The following is a 23,522-nucleotide window of genomic DNA, read 5'->3' on the forward strand; positions in this document are numbered from 1 at the left end:
TGTTAGATTGTTTTTATTAATGCGAACGCATTAATAGGCTATATTGGCGGGGTCGTGTCACCAAAACGTGTCAACAAAATGTGTCGGCAGCAGCTCTGTGGAACTCTGAAGAGTTAGCGTCAAACGAATGGTTGTATCGAAAGAGGAGGATGTGAGAATGCGGCAGAAAAAAATTATGTCCTTAGACTGATTAGTTAATTAATTAGAGCCAAAAATGTCGAAAGAGTGGGCGGAGCTAGGGCACCATGTGGCGCGAAATTTGAAAAAGCGGAGCTGTGGGCGGAGCCAACGTGTGGCGCCAAATTTGAAAACCCGAAATGGGTGCTGAGTAAATAATTTAGGGCAGTTAAAGAATCAATATGTGAACAAAGATAAAATGACACAAGTAACGAATTAGCTGAATTAAGAATGAATTAAGGAATGAAATAATCACATCGGCAGCGGCGGTGCCATGGAACGGATGTGTTAAAGACTGTTCTGTCGTCTATTGCAGTTCCCATCGCTTCACCTTTGCCAAAAGCCGGAAAGGATCTTCGGCAGCTCTGTTTCTGACGGGACACCGAGCGCTGCAGCCTGTCTTCGAGGTGCACGGGACGAGTAGCGATACAAGCAGGCCACGACCACTGGCGCCACTACGCTGCTGTTTTCTTCAACTTATCGCGCTTTGGCCGACACGCCCACTTTACTCACATCGGCAGCGGCGGTGACATGGAGCGGATGTGCTAAAGACTGTTCTGTCGTCTACTGCAGGTTAGTCTTTTCTTTTACTTCACCTGTTGATTTTTATTCTGCTCCCGCCGCTGCCGAGCGTGCAACACTCAGCGTTCTTTGTGGTTATATGTTGTTTTTTGAACTGCTCCTGTATTTCACCATGTCTGGCTCTGACAACTACTGTGCAGCATGCTCGAAAGTGCTCTCAGCTCAATGTCGTTTTATGCAGTGCTCGGTATGTGCTGGTTCGTATCATCTAGGCAAGTGTTCTGGGGTGACAGATGCGGCGGCTAAAAACAAAGCGGAAACATTCTTTCAGACATGGTCGTGCGCTAACTGCTATTCATCTCGACTTAGGGGAGCGGGTAGCGGGAAAGATAAGCAACCTATAGACACTCGCCAGATTTTGACGGCAATCCATGCTTAACTAGAAAAACTAGAAAATCTCCCTGAAAAGGTTGATGGCATCGAGAGAGCTATCACACTAATGTCAGACAAATACGATGAAGTACTGCAGGCAGTAGCTCGGCATGATGCAGAGCTGAAGGAACTCCGGAAGCGAGTTGAAGCTGTGGAGGCCCGTGATGATAATGTCGAGGTTCAGCAGCTCAAATTGGAAGTAAATGATTTAGAATGGCGTAGCAGACGCCACAACTTGGTTGTTCATGGCGTACCGTTCTCTGATAATGAAGACTTGCTCTCGAAAATCAGTGAAGTTGGTAGCACAGTAGACCTTCCAAATCTGAATCTGCATGAAGTTGAGGCCTTGCACAGACTGCCATCGAGGCCAGATAAGGTTCCTGGGATAATCATTCGTTTTTATCAGCTGCAGCAGAAAGAAAACTGGCTTCAGAAATGCAAGAAACTGAGAGACTTGCAATCCAAGGTATCTGTCACTGAGAACCTTACTCAGCGAAATAGGTCGCTTCTCCTTGTTGCCAGGGAATGGGCTAAAGAGAATGGCTTTGAATACGCTTGGCACACCAACGGTAAAGTTCTAGTCCGAAGAACTAATGGAGAATCCGCACATATTGTTCGTGTGGAGGATGACCTGGCAAAGCTCGTCTCGTGAGAGCACTTGCTTGTAGTGTGTTTCTTTTAAATACAAAAACTGCTAACCACCATGAACAGCTACTCCAAACCAAGTGACCTGAATGCGACTGTTGGAAAAGAATCAGCATTGTCACTTTTGCATATTAATTTGCAATCGGCAAGAGGTAAAGAAGTTTTACATGAGTTTCTAAACGAATTTCAATTCAATTACACTGCAGTTATGATCACAGAGACGTGGCTTAACGATCATGAAGGTTTTTCTTTTAGCGGTTATCATACCTTTCACCTGAATCGAGTTGGTAGACGGGGCGGGGGCGTTTGCTTGCTAGTGTTAGATAGCATGCATTGTGAGAAGGAAGATGAAATAACTGCGTCAACAGCTCATTACGAAATCCTTTCTGTGCGCACTGGCAGAATTCTATTTGTTGTTGTTTATCGTCCTCCAGATGGCAATATCGATGAATTTTTTGAATATATGGAGAATGTCTTTGAATTTGCACATCTTGTGGTTACACTATTTTTGTAGGCGGGGATTTCAACAATAATATAGACGAAAATTCTCCCCGACGAACTCGTATGCTGCTTCTTCTGGAATCTTATTTCCTTCAAAATGTCATTAAACTGCCCACACGCGTAACTCCCTCGTCAGCAACAATGCTTGACCTGTTAATTGTCAGCAAGTCGACTGTACTTATATCGGCAGGAGTCATTGACAGTTCCCTCAGTGACCATCTTCCAGTTTACGCAATTTGTACTTATGATGTCACACATACTAACCCTAGCATGAAAATACAAAAGAAAATGCAGCATATTAATTGTGACACGTTAGATACCTTTAGAAGTGCTGTTATCAAGTTTGACTGGGGGCCTGTACTGAAATATAAAAATGCTGATGAAGCATTCCATTTTTTCTTAGAACAGTTCGTTTTAATTTATAGAGAATTTTTTCCATACAAGACGGTTAAAGCAGCTAAAAAGGCTCGCAAGCCCTGGGTCACGGCCCATATTCTTACAATAATTTCAAAGAAAAACAAACTGTATCAGAAATTCCTTAAAAGTCGCGACTCAGAAGACTTCTTAGTCTTCAAACGACATCGGAATAAACTAAATGCTGTCCTAAAAAAAGCGAAAAATGACTATCACATCAACCTATTTTATGGCATCAAAGATCAAAAGATCGTTTGGAAAAGACTAAACACACTGTTGTGTAAGGAGCAATCTAATGTGCCTAGCAGTTTAATTATTGATAACGAAACATTTACCGGTAGAGACCTAGCTGACAAATTCAATGACTACTTCGTTTCGCTTGTAGATTCTGGACATGATACTAGTGCTATTGATTACATAGACAATTATAAGTCCAATACTCTCTTCCTTACTTCGTGTGACGACACGGAGGTACCGTCAGCCTTCAGGCGTATGAAGGTTAGTAAATGTGAAGGCCCATTTGGAATTAAAATGCAACCAGTTATGCATGTTATAGATATTATTTGTCCAATTTTAGCTCACATTTATAACTTAGCTTTAGATACAGGTGTATTTCCTTTTGAACTGAAAAAGGCAAAAGTGATTGTCTTACATAAAGGCGGTTCTAAAGGTGTTCTCAATAATTACAGGCCTATATCTATTTTGCCAATATTTTCCAAGGGCTTAGAGCGAATAATTTTTGTACGCCTGTCTGATTTCCTTCAAAAATATAATGTCATTACAGTGAAACAGTTCGGATTTAGGCAGCACTCATCTACAGAACTGGCACTGCTCCGACAAAAAGAATTCATTCTCACGAACATCGAGAACAAAATGATCACTTTGGGAATATTTGTAGACTTCTCAAAAGCCTTTGACAGAATAAATCATACTACCCTTCTCTTAAAACTTTCTGCATACGGTATTAGGGATAAGATGCTTAATTTAATTTCCAATTGCCTCAGTAACCGTGAACAGTTTGTCATTGTCGATAATTTTCACTCTGCTTACAGGCCTCTTAAACATGGAGTTCCCCAGGGAAGCTTACTGGGTCCGCTGCTATTCAATATATATATTAACGATCTAATAAATATAGATAAAGAAGTTGAATATGTATTGTATGCAGACGACACCACTTTCTTTTTAACTGGCTCAGACGTAAATGGCTTAGTGGCAAAAGGAAATGAAGTCTTGGATAAACTGCATCTGTGGTCTATCAAAAATTCTCTCTTAGTTAACTCAAGTAAAACAAAAGCTGTATTTTTCAGAGCCAAAAATACGAATTATAACATAGAAAATCCTCTGAGATTGGGGGTGATTGACATAAAAGTGGCTAAGGTAGTCAAATCCCTGGGTGTTTACTTTAATGAATACATGCTGTGGGATGCTCATATTGAGCATCTACAGACGAAGTTGTCTCGTACAGTCGGAATTCTTAGAAAAATGCAATATATGCTACCTGAGAGAACCAAGTTTCTTCTGTATATCGCACTGTTCGAATCCAATATAAGATATTGTAACTTAATCTGGGGCAGCACTACTGCCACCAATAAAAACAAGCTGTTAACGGTACAAAAAACCGCACTGAAAGCAATAGCAAATGTGCCTTCTTATTTGTCTTCTGGGCTTTTATACTCAAAATATAATATAATTAAAGTTTCCTCGTTTTATGATTTTCGCCTCCTCCAACTGTACAAATCCTTGTCCGAACGTCGAATGCCGTTCTTAGAAGAAACTATCAATTTACGCGAAAATACGCACTCCCATCTAACTCGCCATCATAAAGTTTGGTATGTTCCACGTCCTCGCACTAATTACGGATTTCAGACACTAAATTACGCCTTACCTACTTTGCTTAATCAATTTCGTCTACCCAGCTCTTCCGTTAGTTTACCTTCGAACCAACAGATGAAAACTTTATTTTTATAATTTTTGCTAGCCTCGCCTTTGCGATGCCTTGATTGCTCTTTGTGTTGGAATGCGTTTGCTTTGAAATGCCTTTTCTTTTTGTATGTGATGTAAGATATATTATGTTGATTGCTTTTCCGGTTGCGGATAAACCGTACGTTCTTATTTTTTTCGATTTCTTTTTTGTTATGTTCAAATTGTGAACTAAGTGCTTTGTATGTTTGTATGTATGCTTTGTTTGCTTTCATTATCCCTGCCGCCGATGTAGTTTAGGGGAAGGGAACGTTGTCAAGCCGCAATATTGCGGATTTTTTTTCCCTACTCCTCAGCCGTGTGATTCTCTTTACATGTCTGGAATAAAGTTGACTTGACTTGACTTGACTTGAAATAATTAACAAAGTAATGAATTTATGGCTTACAATAAAATGACTGAAGAGAGGCGACTAGGAGCAAAGAGAGGCGACGAGGGGCAAAGAGCAGCAAAGATAATCAAAGGGAACCAAAGAGAGGCGACGAGTGGCGAAGAGGCGTCAATGCTTTCGCATTACTCCAATGCGGGTTACCGCAGGGATCTCGAACGTTATTCTTACTAGCCGAGCCAGCTCTCCCAAGATGCAGGGTGCAGGTATCGGAAAAGCAGGTGTAAGGCGATGGCGATAGGTCTCCTACGTGGGTGCACTCAGAGTAATGGAGGTGGAACGCATCGCTACACGACTGTCAAGACGACCTTGTAGGTGAGAGACCTGCGCCCGGTGAGAGTACTTGCGAGGATCTGGGCTAACCGCAATTGAAAGGCACGGACTGCAACGCTTGCTTCCACTTAAGCTTTTGTTGCGTGAAACCTGGTCAGGTAGACATTTAGATTGCAGTCACTGAGCGAGTTTAAATGGAGCGCTACGGTTCAGAACCAGCACAGTCACTGAATATAATATTATTTTCCTCTTCTAATGCCTAAGCATAGGAATTATCGTCGAATCCTTGGCTAGATAATTTGTGACAAGATTCTCAAAGGGTCTTCACTGTCCCCGCGGGTAGTAATTTTTCATCTTAAATATAAGCTCATTGTAGAATTGTGCGCGCTCCCATTATCTGCTTGGTAGCGCGGCAAAGGAGTAGTCCAATACTTCTTCAGCCGGCCTAACTGCTGAAGCATTTTTCCTAATAGGTATAAGGACCCGCCGGTAAATAGATCAGCGAGCAGAAAGCCACGGTCAACTCCTGCGCACTGCTTCCTATTATTGCTCATGGAAATATCACACTGGAACCACTCTGCGACTTTCCGTTACATATAAGCAATAACTTTTTGGCCAGAGAAGTTGCGAAATGGCTCATATATTTAATAAATATCTGCACAATGTTTACTCTAAATGTGAGGATTCACAGAATTTCGCGTTTACTGTTGCAGCCATGTAAATTTTTAACGGATGTTAGGAGAGGTCAAAGAAAGTTTACGCCAGCGCTCCTCCTCACAGACGGCCCGTGCGGTGGGCGCATGATCATTGCAACTACTACGATTAGAGAACCCCAAACACGAAAAAAATTTCACTGGTGGAACACAACATCGGCTTCGGAAATCTTGGAGACAGCGGAGGCACAGCGTTCATTCTCTAAAGTGCCGGAATTATAGAGCAACCACACTGAGAATTGCGCCACGGGAAATGATAGTGCAGGGTGCGTCTTCCCTCCATTGTACCGATTCATTCAGGCAGACAATTGCCTGTAAAAGCTATTTTTTCTAGAAACACCGAAGTGCGCTGTGGAACAATCTGGGGATAAAGCTTTTTAAAAATTTACTTTGACATAAACGGAGAAGCTGGTGACTGACTACGGTGTGGCAACTCTTTTTCCCTTAGAGGAAGAAATCATTACAACTGACAGCATGTAAAGGTAAAAAAAGAGAACGCAAGAGAGCGCCCGTCCTTGTCGCCTCGTCTCTGTCCTTGCCTGTTCAGCGCTGCTTTTCCAGAAAACTATGTACCAACACGCCCAACTCGCCACACTACCGCACACAACATAAATAACAAAGTGCTGACGCAAGAAATGCTAACAGGATAGGAAATTGAAAAAAAAACACTAAGGAATATGCAAGCATAATTGCAGCAAATGATGCGAAGCAGTCAGTAAACACCTTAAATGAGCAATATTATTAAGAAGTACGCGGGCGGTAGCGACCAAAAGCACCAGGTAGCCCTTGAAAGTCAACGTTTTGTTGTTGGCCTCTGTTGGACGTTGGACTTCGTGTGAGAAAAACACGCAATGAACAGAATAAATCGAAGTTAGTTGGGTGGGCCCTCATTGCCCGGTTCACCAGCCAAAGCTTGTCTTCCGGGTATTACCTAAAGAGCGCTGCCTACCAGTCCTCATTTGTTGGCTTATTGATTCTCCCGAAATCTGGATTGCTCTGGCATGCATATAACATGTGGTATAAGTTAGCCACTTCACCGCAGAAGGCGCAGTGCGGATCGTTCGAATTCGAAAACATATAACCGAATTTGACTGGGTTGATATAAGTATTTGATTGCAATTATCTTAGGATGACCCGTTGCCCCCTGCTTAGATTTTTGTCCTGTTCAGCGGTATACTTTTCATGCTAATCTCAAATATTGGAGGAATTTCCTATAGCTGAATAAATGCTCTAAATAATGTTCCTGCGAATGTTGGGGGACCCGGGGTATAAGCGTGCGGTCAGCGGCATGAGCGCCTTAGTTTCCAACACCCGGAGAGTGTCCTGGCCATGTTTACCAATCCTTCCTCTGGTATAGTTCCGACATGCAGTCTGGGAGTCCGTAATTACAGATGAGAGCTTCCGGGAAACCGTCGCCAAGGCAACCGTCTCCTCCTCCACCTGGCCATTTCCCTGGCATCGAATTGATGCCCCATTAACTGATTTCCCTTCCGCATCCATGCATGCTTTGGTTGTTATCACGTTGACCGGTCCTGCCAATTCTCTTGAAATGCTCTCTTGACGGCCTTTGCCCTAGCCTTTCTTCTTGCCTTATGAAATTCCAGGTGCACCTTTCTCGGAATGGGCCGCACCTCGATTCTGCTTCTAAGTTGATCTCCCGAGTCCTCTCTGTTCTCCGTAGACCATATGCATGGGAGCCCTCGTCTGTCCAGTACGCTCCTCCCCGTCCTGCTTTCTGATAGCCGTATCCTCTGAGAAATCGAATGGCCCTAAATAATTTCGGCCACATTGTTGTGAAGGCCCATGCTTCGCCCATCTTACTGTTCCCGCTTTGACCGGTATACCAAGTGCTCTTTTATACGCTTCGCGTATCAGAACGTTCAAATTGTTTGCCTCACTTTTCTTCCATTTCAGACGTGGTGCTGTGTAAGCGATCCTGCTTACAATAAAAGACTTATGCTTGTGGTTTGATACATTACTATTAATTCTAGCCACTTTCTCAGTTATTGCTTGTAATCTCCTAAGTACTTCCCCGTTAGTGTCCTTGCTGTCTATAACAGACCTATGATTTTCGCAAGTCGTACCTCTTCAATTTGCGCTCCCCACGAAAATACTATAATACCTTCAGAGTCCCCTTAATAGATATTAGTAATTATGGTTTGTTCGGTGCGCACTGGAGTCCTCAACTATTAGCGTATTCTTGCACGGTATCCGCCGCCGCACATTGTAGTCTCTCCTGCATGCTCCCAGTTGACCCTCCTGAGGTCCAAATTGTAACGTCGTCAACATACAGAGCGTTGTTGTTGACACCCTGTATGCTTTTCAGCCTGTTCGGTAGTCCTAATGGGGCAATGCTGAAGAGCCAAGGGGGGTAGCACTGCGCCTCCGCGGCGTGCCCCTACTTCCCGGTCTCGAGTACTCTGACTTAACTTCTCCTACAATGAGCCTAACTCTTCAGTTCGAGAGAAACTATCTTATATAATTATACGCCCTTACACCGCAATTGCATTACTGTAAATGTTTGATCATGATATCATGTCTGACATTACCAAAGGCGCCTTTGAGTCTCGGCGGTTTTCAGCCCTCTAGACCTCGCGCCTTCTCTTGTTGTTGTTGTTGTTGTTGTTGTTGTTGTTGTTGTTGTTGTTGTTGTTGTTGTTAGCCTATCAAAAGATGGCACATTCTCGGGGCACGGTCCAACTTCGTCTTCGTTTCATAGTGGTGGCGGTCGCCCATTCTGACTGGTGGGCCTTGGATGCGGCTCGTGCCAGCAAGCTGGGGGAGGGGAGGTAAATTTTCAGACGCAGAAGCCATGGATGCACTGATCTCCGTGTGGCCAGGCAGGCCTGGGTTAGCCAGGTTTAAAAACCACTGCAACAGCCTGTTCCAGTCTCTGGAAAAAAAAAGTTTTCTAATGCTACAGGAGGAGCAAAAAGGCGAAAACTGTCCGGCGTAGTCGGCGCAGCGCCTGCGTGACGCCTCCACCTGTAAACAGTGGCAGGTGGTGGTTAGGACGATTTCCCTCACTCCACTTGCCGCCTTCCAACCATCCCCCTTAATCACTATTGTATATTGGGTGCTTACTCCAGGCGATTCGAATTGGCACACTGAGATCAGCTTCAACCGAGACCTTCAATACTATTCCTGGTCATAAGTTTCCAAGTAGCGTTATTGTACAGTTTTGCACTCTGCCAGGGGTGACTGCGCTGCGGCGCTAGCGGTCATGGATTGGCCGGTGGGGAAGGTGGCCACCGTTGGTAGTGAGATGAGCGCTAACATCGTGACCAACTGATGCGTAATATCTTGAATTCTGCTTGCATGTTGCGTGAGACTGTTGCTGCTTCCGATGTAGGAAAACAGGTAAAAATATGTCCTACTCCACGCCCAACGACTGCGAATGGCAAGCAGTACTCAATGTTCTACACCACGACAGGAAGTCGAGGGCTTTTATTTCGAATTCGCAGAGGCCTGCGTCAGTAAAATGTGTTTTGACGCAAGTGTTAGCATTATCATAGTCGCAGTTATCGCCACGTCGCAGCGCGATAGCAGGCACAGTTCGCTGTCCCCTCCCGGAACACGAGACATGTAAACGGACGCTTCTGCGGTTGTCGACCGGGCCACTTATTTAACAGTACAGCGCGACTATCGCCCCGCGCCCTTGTCAGGGCCTTTTCACTGCGCAGAAGGGTGAAACAAGCGACAAGGAACTTGTTTCAGATGCGCTTATTTCCACTTGTTTCAACGCTCCGTGACGTGATTAGGCTCTTCAAGGCGGCTGGTCAATGGTCGCGCGGTAGTGTTAAAGAATTAGACGAGTGTACATTCCAAGTCCTTCCGGCGTGTTCGCCAAAGTAAAAATTGATAATTCAACAGTTGGCACGGCATCTACCCCCCCCCCCCCCCCCAAAAAAAAAAAAAAACGCATCTAACGCCGTTGTATTCAGTATGAAACAGAAATCTTAGCTGTTCTCACCTGGGCACCTCTCCAACGCAGCTGGTGTAAACAACTGCAAGAGGCGGGACTGCCGCAGCACCACTTTCGTTACCTGCTCGACGATTTCACTGTAAGTAACGCACCTCTGTCTCTTAAGCATGCTAAGCTTGCGCCTTACTTTTTTAACGTTCTGAACGTGCACACATGAGTGCAAACAGAGATGTAGACGTGGCGTGCAGAAAGTGAAAACGCAGCTCGTAGACAAACAGTGGCTGCACCACCGCAGTTTAAAGAAGCTTTAAATAACAATTCTGGAAAGCACACTGTATCAAAGAGCATGCCTATCGCTGTTGCTTACACGCCCTAGTAGAAGAGCGACGAGCCTACGCTGTTCTTTTTTAATGGGCAATAATGAACAGCAGCCATGAAAAACATTAATTTCTGTGTTGTCAGGCAGTTCACGTAGTTCAACGAAACTAGCTTAATGAAAAGGTTGGATGCTTGAAGAGGCATGCATGCTACTTACGCTGACACGGATACGAGCTGAATGGGTATCGGGACAAACGGAAAAATAAATTACTTACGCCTAACCTGCATTCCAGAAGCTTTTGTCTATTACAACACACGTGTTTAAGGCTCTGAAAGATGAAAATAAATAATTTATTGGTTAGTACCTTCGCGTGGGCCAGTAGGTCAGATGTCATGGATATGTGCAGCACAAATGAAACAAGGACAAGACACAAAGGAAACAGGAGGAGCCCTCGTACTGTTTATTTTGTGTCTTGTCCTCCTTGCATTTCCGCTGCACCTATCCGTAATTTATTGGCATTTTGTGCTAGCATGTCTTCTTTATATAACTTATTTGTATTTTCGAAAGCTGTCCTGCTGCGATAGTAAATATTGCCCAAACTATATAAACGTGGGTGCCACAGATTTCTGGCGCGTACGGTCGTCGTCAAATCTTGAGCAGTGGCTCGGTATGCTTTCTCACACGAAAGACAGGACTATCGAAGCTCGGTGGCGAAACTTTGCGTTCTATATACATTACTTGAGGCAGCTCAGCCAGGTTCTGCGAAAGTGAATCGCCCTAACTTACATGCCATAGAGATGTAAAGTGTGATAGATAGTGAACGGTTGCCACGACCGAGATCGAACCTGCGACCCTGGTAATAGCGACCGAACACCGAAACCACTGAGCCACCGCGGCGGATAAAAAGGTAATAAGGTTGCTGACGCTTTACTAACTGTTTACAAACAACATCAGGAAGCACAGAGTGAGAAATCTTGCGAGGAATGCTTCAAATAACACGTGTAAAAAGCGCTGCTCTCAAGTCGACCTAAGCATCAGAGAATGGTCTTTAAATGTGTTGTCGCCTGTGCTGTTTGGCGACTTCAAAACAGGCTTGCCCCCCTTCACCTAGTGTTTTGAAACCGAGCGAAACAGAACAGGAAAATTTTGCTAAGGCCAACGGCACCTCCAGCTATACCTTCAATGCCACTAGCGCTACCAGGAAAGTGTTGCACGGGAATGTTTTTCCTTGTCCTCGTTTTTGCGTAAACGAGGTGTAACCTCGGCACCATTAACTGCCCGCTAACATCGCCGCGTGGTGGAACAGGTACCTGTCTCCGACCGACCGCTCAAGTGCTGCAGTCGGACCCTCCTCGACAGTGCACGCCTATCTCGATTGCTCTCGGTGGCTGTTGCTTCATTCTCGAGAGCCACCGGCGGAGATGGCGGAAAGCAGGGAGTCGGTACTGCGACGCTACCTCGATCTCGAGCAGCCCGATGACGCTGTATTCTGCACCTACGTCTTTGTCGACGGAACCCTAGAAAAAGTCCGATCAAAGATCAAGACTCTGGACTTTGAACCCAAGCGTGTGGAAGGTGAGAAAGCCTCTGTATACTTTTTTTGTATTCGACGAGTGTCCTATTAAGCGTAAACAAATGGGATAGAGACGTAGAGCATATATATAAGGAGTGTAGGTTATGTTTTCTAATAAATCCACAAAGAGAGTCTATAAAACGGTAATATAATGTCCGATTAATGTAGTTACATATGTAGTTTTACTGTAGACCCGCCTTCACGAGCCTATGCGCTCCGACACTTTCTCTGGACGCATGCAGTGAAGGACTTCTTCGAGTGCACTTCTGAGTCTTCTGCCTCTGTCCACTTTACAGAACAAAAGGGGCACTTATGATACAAGCTTCGTTCTTAGCAAGCGGCCTTTACCTATTTCTTACACGGCGTTGCTTACTGGGTACATGCGGAAGCTGCGCTTAGGCGTTACATTGAAGTCAAGAGGAATAAATTCAATAACGTGGAGTTGTGCAGAGCGCACCGAGCGTAGAACATTTCTGCATTTACCCAAACCAAATGCGGCTACTAAGAACCGCGAGGGGCGTCAAACGCCGCAACTAGAACTCATGAGTCGCAGCTAATTGGCAAAAACTGGTTTAATTGCGGTTAAAATGTTAGTGAATGTCAAGCCTTCAGGTGTGCCCCATTTCCAAGGGTCAAGTGGATCAGAGAGGGTTACCCTCACCCAAATGAAATATTCAGCAAGGTTTCGGTTTAGAACTCCCTATAGCATTATTTCGTTAACTAAAAATAAACTTTTTGCGCTGCTGTCCTGCGGAGCTTTCTGAATAATGCAGAGGTAAATAGGAACAAATGAAACGCCCAGTTACTTGCTTAACGAAAGGTAGCTTGTCGATAGTGCATTGACATTGGTAGAATGAATAAATGGTAGTTTAAACGAAGAATAAAACCTAGAGTTATACTATTTTATTTTTTCACAAAAAAAAATCAAATTTTTAGAGCCCACAATAAGCTTTAGAAAAAAGGAAAACGGCGAGGTGGGCATTTGAGCGTGGCAGCTTAGCAAAAAGACGCCAAGCCTGCGACCAAAAATCACATCAGCGCGAAAAACGTAGAAGACGACGATGAGCGGGCAGTGCCGCGGGATAGTCACCGCCTGGTTATGGCCGTGGGTACGCGCCATTTTGTGAGGGGAACAACAACAACAACGAAGCGCTCGCGATTCTCGGACACACAGTCCGCAAGAGACGACTGTTCTCGGGTCAGAACCACAGGATTCGTGTTTTTCCACTAAAATAGCGCTGAGAAAGCATAGACGGCGTCAACGCTTAGCACAGATGTCTCGACGCATAAACCTCGTTAACGGCCACATTCCACCGCCAAGGAGGAGCTCCTAATTACCTGAGCTGAAACCACAATGTCTCACACATTTCAAACACGCCAGTATTCTTCTAAAGCAATCTGAGGTCAACAAGGGAACATCGCGGTTATCAGCCCCAAGCACGGAGCACTAAGAGGTACTCATCTCCGTTTTTCTCCCTCTAGTGTAAAATACTATAGCTGCTCCTGGAAGAAGCATTTTGCCTCTAGAAATCAGTGACGCACTTACTTCGAACCCACAAAAAGGTGAAAACAGGCGCCGATTATCCAGATGCTCTGCTCGAACTGACACTTTGTGTTCTCAGAGGTGGCAACCTAGGGATTCATTCATTCATTCATTCATTCATTCATTCATTCATTCATTCATTCATTCATTCATTCATTCATTCATTCATTTATTTGTTTTCTCGTTTATTCACTATTCGCTCATTCGTTCATTGATTGATAGATTGACAGATAGATATATAGATTTATGAATTTCTTGATTCCGTGCAGATTGCCCCGTATGGACTTTCTGCGCACTAGGAAGTTACCAGTGGCCGGACGGGGGACCGAAATCCGAAGCCTACCTGGTGCCCGTCGCACTCTTCAGGGATCCGTTTTTTGGAGGGCGCAACAAGATCGTCCTGTGCGAGGTTCTGCAGCATGACCGGAAACCCATGAGTGGAGTTTCTATCTTATTGCTCTCTGACTGAGCTGTGCGCGGCACATGAATGAAATTTAGTACAACAATATCAGCGGCGTTATTTTAGCGCATTGCGCGAAGTGTTGTTGCCACTCACTCGCATACATCGCATTTTCACACCTGAATTTGGTTCTATTAACCGTATAGTACCAAGAACAAAGACTGAAGGAATTTCCCTAGAAAAGTGACCCTCCATGCCTTCAAGATAACTTGCTTCCCTTGACGCATTTCCTGTTTCCTCCTTATCTTTGAGCACTTATCAGTGCTATGCTTATGCGAACTTTTAAAGCAGTTATCTCACTCCCACTCCTGCTCTACAAACATGGTGCCAACTTATCTTTAGTGTGCCTCGGCGTCATAGCCAGGTGACAAACATGTGACAAGCCACTGATTATAGACGATTATTGTAAATGGTATCGTTTTATCGCGCTTCCCTGCCTGTAATTCGGTGAAAAAATATTGCTCTAAATGGGCTGCAAGTATATTGTTAAGAACGAGTTGGCACACAAAAAGACAAAACGAAGAAAAGGCGAAAGACAATAGCAAAAAAATTGGTTGTTGCGGAAGGGAAATGGCGCAGTATCTGTGTCGCGTTTCGGCGGACACCTGAACCGTGCCGTAAGGCAAAGGATAAAGACTTAATAGCCGCATTACGAGAAAAGCTGGTGGCATGTTTATGTTACTGTGCTACTGCGTACGTTCGTGTACTCTCACATTGTATAGAAAATCCCAGCGATGGCAAGGAAAATAGGGTGACGTCATCAAGCGGCCGTAGGACGCGCATTGTAAGCAGAGCAGGACAATTTCAGGCAATCATATACTTTTTGTTCGTTTTATATATCCCCCACTGGCTGTACTCAATGCGATCCCAGTTTTTCCGACTATATTCGCGCCAAAATTGTGACGCAACCGTTTGTCGTACAGCGTTCCGGGTGGCGTCGTACGATTTCTCGTTGCATATAAGTCGGAGGCTGGCTTACGACGGGGATTCGAACCGACGACATATGCACCTTCAATTGTATGCCTTCCTAGACTCTCTACCCCTTCTCTTAAGACGAGGTTCAGGTGTCCACCGATATATGAAACAGTTACAGCGGCATTTACTTTCCCAAAAACCAATTTTCGTATCAATATTGTGATGCAACTGTTCGTCGTACAGCGTTCCGGGTGGTCGCATATGCGCGTGCGTGTGTGGGTGGTATGTGTGTGTGTGGGTGGGTGTCATTGCAGCTAGGGACAGTAATGCTTTCGTATTTCCACCCGCAAACAGTCTTAAGTGTCTCTAACCCAGTTTTTTACTGAAACGTTTAGACGCCATGCAGGAAAGTGATCTAAGCGCTGTGAAAACTTACACCTTGTTTGCTTGAACGGCAGCCGACAACCGGAATAATAAATTGAGTCCTGCGTTCGCCTGCTATTCCCATTTAAATATTTTTTCTGCAGATAGGTAGAGCAAGCTTGTCTATGAGCTCTGAAAATTTCCATCTGAGGGCTTGATGCTTAGTTCACCCGTCGAGCAATGTAATCCGCTATTGTTGCTATCACGCTCACCAGATTCACATTTTTCGTTTCATTTTCCAGAAACCAACACCAGGAAGAGCTGCTACCAAGCAATGCAGAAAGCAGCCGACCAAGAGCCATGGTTCGGCATTGAGCAAGAGTACGTCCTAACTGAAAAAGATGGACAACCTTTGGGCTGGCCGAGACATCCCAGCCAAACAATAAAGCCTCTAGGTGAGCCATTTGTTTACTTATGGTTATGCATTGTTGTCGGCGCGCCACGGGTGACCTTGGCGCTGGAACGGAGGAGAACACGGAGCCGAACCTGCACGAACATTGGCGAAACTTTCCTTCACCCCGTGCCGCCTACGAGCCGCGGCACCACTGCAGCGGCACACGCGTCAACAACAGCGTTTCCGCAGTCTTCTAGAGGGCGAAGCCACAGCATGGCTTGAAGAAGACCAAGTTTTGTCCGGCAGCCCGTGAGGCGCATACACAGTTCTGGTGGCATTTGAAGAGCGAGGTGACAGAGCCGTGCGAGCCGCCGTCATTACGTGATTCGCGCGCCGGCGACACTGTTACCGTGACGCCATCCTTCAGCAGTACCAGTAGCCAGTTTTAGCTTGTCTTTTGATGTGTGTGATCCATGGAACGGAGGCTGCAGCGGCGGCTTCCGGACGAGGCGAATGTCCAAGCGTTTTGTGTGGCACGTACCGGCACCATTCTCTCTTTTTCGGGACGCTGCGAGCGCTTGTCGCGCTGGTCGCCATGGGGAACTTGCGCTGAAGTTTGCGGCGCTGATTGCAGCGCCATAACACACTGCCTAGCGAGAAGAGCAAGCTGTTTTGGGTAGTACAATGAGTACTTTTCCGCGCCACTTTCAGGCGCTTATTGGCCTGAGCCTCCCCGCTCTGTCGAAGGCGCACGTGCCGTGCGTCAGCTATCTGGGCTACGCCGAGAGAAGCTAGGGAATGAAAGCTCTCAGCGAAACGCCGGTATCTAATCGCGCAGAATGTGTTCTCGCGTTTGCAGCGGCCCAAGCGGCTGACAAAAGCAGTTTTGAGTCACCGAATGGAACAATTGCAGTGTCAGTGTCACATTGGCAGCGCAGGTTCTCCATACATAAAAAGCGGCAAAACAAGCTGACAGTGCGCTGTCGTTCGCCAACAAAAGATAATGAATGAAAAGCGGCTGATAAGGGGGGCTCCCCAAGAGTCGAGTGGGGCTATCAATGTCTTAGAGCCGTCCTAGAAACCGCTACGGCTTTCCTGCAGTGGCTCAGTGGTTAGGGCGCTCGACTACTGATCCGGAGATCCCGGGTTCGAACCCGACCGCGGCGGCTGCGTTTTTATGGAGGAAAAACGCTAAGGCGCCCGTGTGCTGTGCGTTGTCAGTGCACGTTAAAGATCCCCTGGTGGTCGAAATTATTCCGGAGCCCTCCACTACGGCACCCCTTTCTTCCTTTCTTCTTTCACTTCCTCCTTTATCCCTTCCCTTACGGCGCGGTTCAGGTGTCCACCGATACATGAGACAGATACTGCGCCATTTCCTTTCCCCAAAAACCAATTATTATTATTATTATTTCCTGCAGTGCACTGCGTGCTTACATCTGCTGCCGACAATGAGATAGTAAGCGAATTTTTAGCTTGCTCAAACAAGCAACGATACCCATCCGCTGAAGACAGCATGATAAGAAAATGTTTTCTTTTTGTCAGCCCTTGTTTCTAGCGTCGTTCTCTCTCGCATTCAATTCAGTTCAACTTATTTAGCCTTTCTTTCATGTCCCACAGTTCAGTCCTAAAGGTTTCTGGTTATCGACGCAGTGTACCGTGCCTGGATTAGAGGTGTCGATTGTTCATCATCGGAGGATGAGTGGCCCAAGCAAAAACAGTAAAATATTCGTTCGAAACAAGGACATAAGTGACGTGCCGCCGGCGAATGTCTCGCCCATTGCTATCCGCAAAATGTGCGCGCATCTTTCACTTCTTATGTAGTATTATTAAAAGTACAAAATGGTATTCAAAGGTGTTTTTATATGAATCTGATGCCGTAAAGCTTGACAATTTATGCTAGAAAAAGTAGTGGAAAAAAAAATGTCACTGACTAACTCAACATTGCATAGCTTTGCAAAGACATTGCTCGGCACACTTAACGCGGTAAGGGATCCTTGCTGGCTTTCTACTACAAAAAACCAGAAAAATTTGTCACTACAGTGGTTTTAGAATAATTATTCAATCAAATGGAAAAAAAAACTTCAAATACCCGAACGTTCCCTTTTGCACCCCTTATCGCAAAATTCATGAACTGAAGGTAACAACGCATGCATTTAAACATTCATTTCTTGCCTAGATGATTTCTGGAGAAATTTTTTGCCAAATAATGTGGTTTACAGCAAAAGTGCGGGGTTCCTTTCTTGTTTTACTTTGGAGCTTTCGCTTCCGCGCATTAATAATCATCCAGTTGCACTGCGAATAATTAGAATTTAAAAAGTTGCAATCAAACGACCGCTTATTCGTTTTGTTTTTTCATTTTCCTTCTCTTTGCTTAGGACCCTACCTTTATGGCGTGGGCGCGGACGTCGTCGAGGGCAGATATGTATCGGACGCCCACTACAAGGCGTGCACTTACGCAGGAGTTAAAATGGCCGGCACGAATTGCGAGGGCATCTTATCGCAGGTAAAACTCCTTCTTTTTTGAGCCGACAAGAACCGTGTAAGTAAAGATTTCTCTCTGTTTTGTCACTCTCGTCACTGATTGTTCTTCTGTATTTAGTAGTCTCAGGAGAGCTCACACGACTAAGAAAAAGTCAAAAAATAAATCATCCGGAAAATTCTTTGGTTTTTGTTGCGAAATCCCTGAGCTATCTACAAGATTGCCTGAAGGGATGTGCGGCACTGTTCAATTGTTTGCATTCAAAATGCGTCACAAATACAGAGTGTGTGCAACGTGCTAGACAGTGCAGACAAAGTCTGATGGTTTCAACAGCAACTTGGAGGCTTATGGCAAGCTCGCCGTATGTTTGGCTGCTGCCCTCGTTTATGACGGCCTTTCAGCACATTGTCATCCAGAGCGTTTCTCCAGCGCCTACGGGGTGCACAAGAAAGAGGCATATCTCCAAAGCTGCACTTTTTGAGCCAATGGATAGTACTGCATTTATTCACAGCCTTACTAACAAAGGAATAGAATCCCATCTTATAGTCAGAGCGGACAAATGCGGATAAACTGTTTCGCCATCTATATTTCTCTTCGCTATTGCTAAAGCTATGGCTGCTGTGGCGGTGCAAAGGATTTGCATTTATCAGTCAATGTTAGTACTTTAAACTTTACCATTTTTTCAATATCAGCGATCACGTTTTGTATCTAACATCAAAAATGGCAAGAACTTCTTTGCTTATCCGGTAGAAAGAAATGTAATGAGATCGGCTTGAAGGATGTACTCTGGCCTGATGCTCTTCACTGGGTAAGCGAGAAAAAAGATGACGCTTGAGAGTGAGGTTTGGAGAGCGGTGCAAATAAATACAGGCGCATCAGGAATGAACATTGTCGTACTGTTGTGTTTTTCATGCACGAAATCGCACCTAACTGTAGAGCTTGATTTTTTCGGGCAGTCTTCGTACAGCCGATGGCAGAAGTCTGTGATTACGGTAGAATTTTGCTCTTGCTTTCGATATTTATCGAATTAATTAATATTGTCGTTTTGCCAAACACATTAACTTTGGGCAAAATGTGTTCAGGCCTGAAAGCTTTTAATCCACTGCTACTGAAGTTGTCCAGAACAAAGCAGTTGTAATCAGCTTGTCACGCCACTCGCGATATCAAACTGTTTTATTTCTGAAGGAAACGCTGATTATGCCATAACTAGCAGTGCGCATAACATTAGCTCAATTATCTTTTCTTTTTGTTCGCGAATGTATCACCATAACATGCAATTTGACCGGTCATATATTTTAGCCATAATCCCGTCCCCTCAGTGCTCATGCCTACAAGGTTAACCGAATTTTTACCCGAACTGAAAATGTTGAAAATTCACTTTTAATCTTATACTTATTGGTAAAACTGTAGAACAAGTTACTTTCCAAGAACGCGGTGATAAGTTTCCATTATTTCAATCAGCTTTACTAACTTTTCTGAAATCCTCGCACTTTAACAAAATTTGTGGTGGCAGCGTACTTATTTTCAAACGTTATTTTCTTTTTCAGTTTATGTGCCTCTCTTTAATAATAATTAACTTGCGTTATGGTGTTTCTGGACTTGTTGCTCCCGAGTGCCGTCTAATCTTCATAATTGCACTCTTGTCAAATAATCACGTTCTGGTCTGCGTCCCAATAAGTCTACTGTAATGTCTCAAGCGGGCTCTTAAATTATTTGATTAAGTAAAAAGGAAATAAACAAATACATAAATAAAAGATAGACGGTATTGCAACGTTGCTGTTCGCAGATGTCTTGCCATTGGACATTGGCATCACCGTTAGCCATAAGTGCTATATACTTATATACGCATGTCCTTTTACAGGGAAGCCTCGAGAATAAAACATTCATACGGAATTTATATTCGCTTTTTCTCTGGGTCGAATGACGTCGTGGTCATTACGGCAAGAAAATTCATGATTAGGCAGCAAATTTCACAGCGCACAGCCTTCACTGAGTCCGAACTGGCAGCTGTTCGAGACGCTGTTAATTACCGCAGTAAAAAAAAAAACACATCCGAAGATGGGCCCTATTCCGTGATTCTAAAGTTGCCCCCATAGACTTTCAAACAGCCTTACACCATGGAGATCACGAGCAACCAGTTGAAGATATCAGCGAAAACACAGCGTCGCACCCATTAAAAAGGCTTCGACATTACTTTCCAGCGGCTGCCTGGGCATAGTGGCACTGTCGGGAACAATCTAGCTGACAGTGCTGGTACACCGGCCCACGGGAGTGCGGAAAATTCTCGCATTCCACTGACACTGCAAGGCTGCTTCGCGTGGTTCCCCGCAACGCGACTTTGGCTTCATAGAACTGAGAAATGGTTCTAGTGTGAGAAATGCGTCTGAGGCGCAATGCTTGCGGTTCAGCTGTTGACTGTATAGATCGCATGTTCATAATTTAGCTGCACACATCTGTTCCATTCCGCATGTAAAGATGGCGAAGAAATTAACTTTCCTCACCAATATCATGACTGCGGATGTACGTGCCCGGCACTGCCCTAGGCGCCGGGTGGCAGCCCGTGTCTCAACCTTACGATGAATTTCACTTCGCTCGCAGTATGGCTGCGGTGATTCGAGTATCCGTCAACATCGTCTACAATGTGACTGTGGTCATTCAAGAATCCGTCTTTTGGCAGTGGGAGTACCAGGTGGGTCCTCTGCCCGGCGTGGAGGCGGCTGACCACCTCTGGATGTCACGCTACATCCTGGAGAGGGTGGCCGAGGACTTCGGGCTGCTAGTCAGTTTGGACCCGATGCCGTTCCCCCCAGGGAATTGGATCGGCTCGGCCATGCACACAAACTTCAGCACCAAGGCGACGCGGAGCGAGGGTGGCATAGGGTGCGTAGGAAAACACAAACTTCATCGATGCATTCATATATGCACTGAAGTCTTGGGTAGAAAATTAGCTAAAGGGGCGGACACCCGTTTCAGGGTAACTAATCGAAGGGCAACATGATGTTGTGAAGAAAATGATCTACAGTATAAAGTGAACTTGTTTTATCAAGCAACCGAAGAGCTGGAAAAGGTCTATATCATCGTGCTAACCTGCTCGAGAGAAATACGCTAGACGTATATTTTGTGCGCACAGTAAGAAGTACACCTGCTGTTGAACCAGCGCAGTCTGACTGAGGTGGAGACATAATGTTGGATCATTAAAGTGTAAAAGCAGTTTGTTCAATAAAATATTGAGTGGCCACACTGTCAGTTCAGTGCATTTGCTCTGCAATGAGGTTGCAATGGGAGACGTGAACGCAATCTCTATAGTATGTCAGTTGGAAACGCACCTTAAAAAGAGTGCTGATTTTTAGAAAGCGTTAAGGCGTTAATCTTAACAAGATAACAGTGATTTATGCATAACCCGGCGGATGCCAATCATGCAATTGACGATAAATGACAGAGTATTCATGGGTTCCCTCCCCAAGCAAATCGGCCAGTTTAGTTCACTTCCCTGAGTTTCCAGTGCACCCGATTCCCGGATTTGTGTTCTCGCATAGTCCTCGTCATTGTTTCGCATGTATACATGTGCAGCCCACTTATCTAAATGTTCAGTGAAAATAAAATAATTAATAGAGCATGAAATAAAGAATATCAGTCTGAAATTGGTGCTTCAACCTAACTTGCAAAAGAGAGCTCTAGCAATACCAGTGGGGGATTCACACGTATTTTCTGTCCCGCAGTGCCATCAGAGACGCCATTAGGAAGCTGGAGGGCAACGCGGAAGCCCTACTCTCCAAGTACGACACCGCCAGGGTCAAGCGGAACAAGCTACGCATGAATGCCGGCTACCTGTGCACGCCCGACACGCAGTTCTCGTCCGACGCATGCTCCAAGGAGGTTAGCGTACGCATACCGCTCGCCGTTGTCGAAGCCGGCAAGGGCTACTTCGAGGAACGCCGACCAGGAGGCAACGCGGATCCGTACACCATCTGCGAGGCACTCGTCAGGACTGTGTGCCTTGACTGAGAACATCTCTCTATACTACATCCCTCTAGTTCCTCGCAGCACCACCAAAGCTGCGATGAGTGCAGAGGCAACGTTCTGACGCCGCGGAATGTAGTGCCAGTATGAAATACGCATACAGGCATATGGGATAGCCTGCTTTAAAGTGCGCGTGCGCCAAACGCTATTTCATATCGAGACTTGACGTACGCTGGAGTTACGTACGCTATTTCCAGAGTGTTGCGTGCGTGACTCTTGCGTGCTCTAAAGCGTCGTTTACAAAATGGCTGCGCTCTTCGAAGCAGGACCTCTCGCCTCGGACTGAATTCGTCGTTGTTGCTGCCGTTTTCAGTACGTTCACTGGGCATAATTTTACACCTGACTCTCGATCCATCTAATATCACGTATAATAAAGCGTATAAATAATAAGTTTGCTTTATTTTTTATTTAGAGCGACGATTCTGTCGCTTTTAGTTCTATCAGGAAGCGTCAATTTGGTGACAAAAATACTTTCCCTTCTAACCGCCAGATGACACCACTAGGCTGACCTACCTGGCTGACCTTATCGTTTTGTTCTCCGTTAGCATGCGCTGAACTAAAGGTACGAATGTGACAAACGGTTTAACGTCATGCAAAATGCTTGCGTTTAGCGTACGTAAGCGTGCATAGGGAGATGGTGTGTAGACGGCGTCGTTCTCTACTGTTTTCTAACCATATGTGTGTACTACGCGAGCAGACGACACGCAGACGGCTAGGAGCGGAAGAACACGTCTAACGCGCTCTCCCGATTGGCTGAGGAGGTCTGTGCCTCTGGTAGTGCTGAAAATGTTATGGGATGGAGTATACCTTAAGGTGGAAGTCAGTTCTATAACGTGCTGCATTCGCTTAATCAAAAAGACAAGCTTCAGACGATTCTAGCTGTCCTGCGGATTTAACACCGAATAAACGAGACGCATTCCAAGACACCTTCGCTATTGTCCAATGGCTGAATGCTGGCAGCGGATGCATTAGAATGTGGCCAACAACAGTTTACAGTCATGAAAAAAACTGGAGGGGACACTTATGATCCTGAGTAAGGGTATAACACGATAGCGTTAATGGGTAAATGCCCCTATATGTGGTACGCGTCATTCTCTACTTTAAGTTTATAGATCGCCGGAAGTCCTCATACCACTCCTGACGCAGTGGTGTAGCGTTTAAATGACGCGCCACTGCCATGGCAGGCAGCTGCTTCAAACGCAGCCACTGGAGGGTCTTTGTGAGACCCAGGTTGCTGTTCCCGAGCCACCTGAGGCGACCAATCGTTAGTTTAACTGCCACCTGCCGTGGTGGGCAGTTTGCTCAAAAATCGGTGAGCAGGTTTCCACCTGCCACAGTGGGCAGGGTATGATGACGTCGCAAGGTCACGTGACCTAAGTGGCACGTAGGCTTACTGATTCTCTGGAGATTTCTCGCTCACACCACCGCCGCCAATAGGAGAACGATGGATTTTACGGTGAACGGGACCCTTGAAACTACCTCATTAAT

At 45.4% G+C, this 23,522-nt stretch overlaps 1 protein-coding gene across 2 annotated transcripts in view; it reads left to right on the forward strand.

The window, feature by feature from the left end:
• Positions 1-22,424, forward strand: part of LOC144128829 (glutamine synthetase, mitochondrial-like) — a 53,603-nt gene extending 31,179 nt beyond the window's left edge. The window contains exons 1-8 of one of the 2 annotated variants that reach the window (XM_077662581.1): positions 675-750; positions 10,038-10,107; positions 11,594-11,862; positions 13,673-13,840; positions 15,444-15,596; positions 17,911-18,038; positions 20,692-20,894; positions 21,734-22,424. In XM_077662581.1, coding sequence (XP_077518707.1) covers positions 11,709-11,862; positions 13,673-13,840; positions 15,444-15,596; positions 17,911-18,038; positions 20,692-20,894; positions 21,734-22,019 — 1,092 coding nt within the window. In that variant the 5' untranslated portion in view covers positions 675-750; positions 10,038-10,107; positions 11,594-11,708 and the 3' untranslated portion in view covers positions 22,020-22,424. Of the gene's footprint in view, positions 1-674; positions 751-10,037; positions 10,108-11,593; positions 11,863-13,672; positions 13,841-15,443; positions 15,597-17,910; positions 18,039-20,691; positions 20,895-21,733 lie in introns of those variants that run through there. The other variant, XM_077662579.1, reaches the window with a different exon arrangement.
• The last annotated feature ends 1,098 nt before the right edge of the window (positions 22,425-23,522 follow it).

This window comes from Amblyomma americanum, chromosome 4, assembly GCF_052857255.1.
Source record: "Amblyomma americanum isolate KBUSLIRL-KWMA chromosome 4, ASM5285725v1, whole genome shotgun sequence".
Lineage (NCBI taxonomy): Eukaryota > Metazoa > Arthropoda > Arachnida > Ixodida > Ixodidae > Amblyomma > Amblyomma americanum.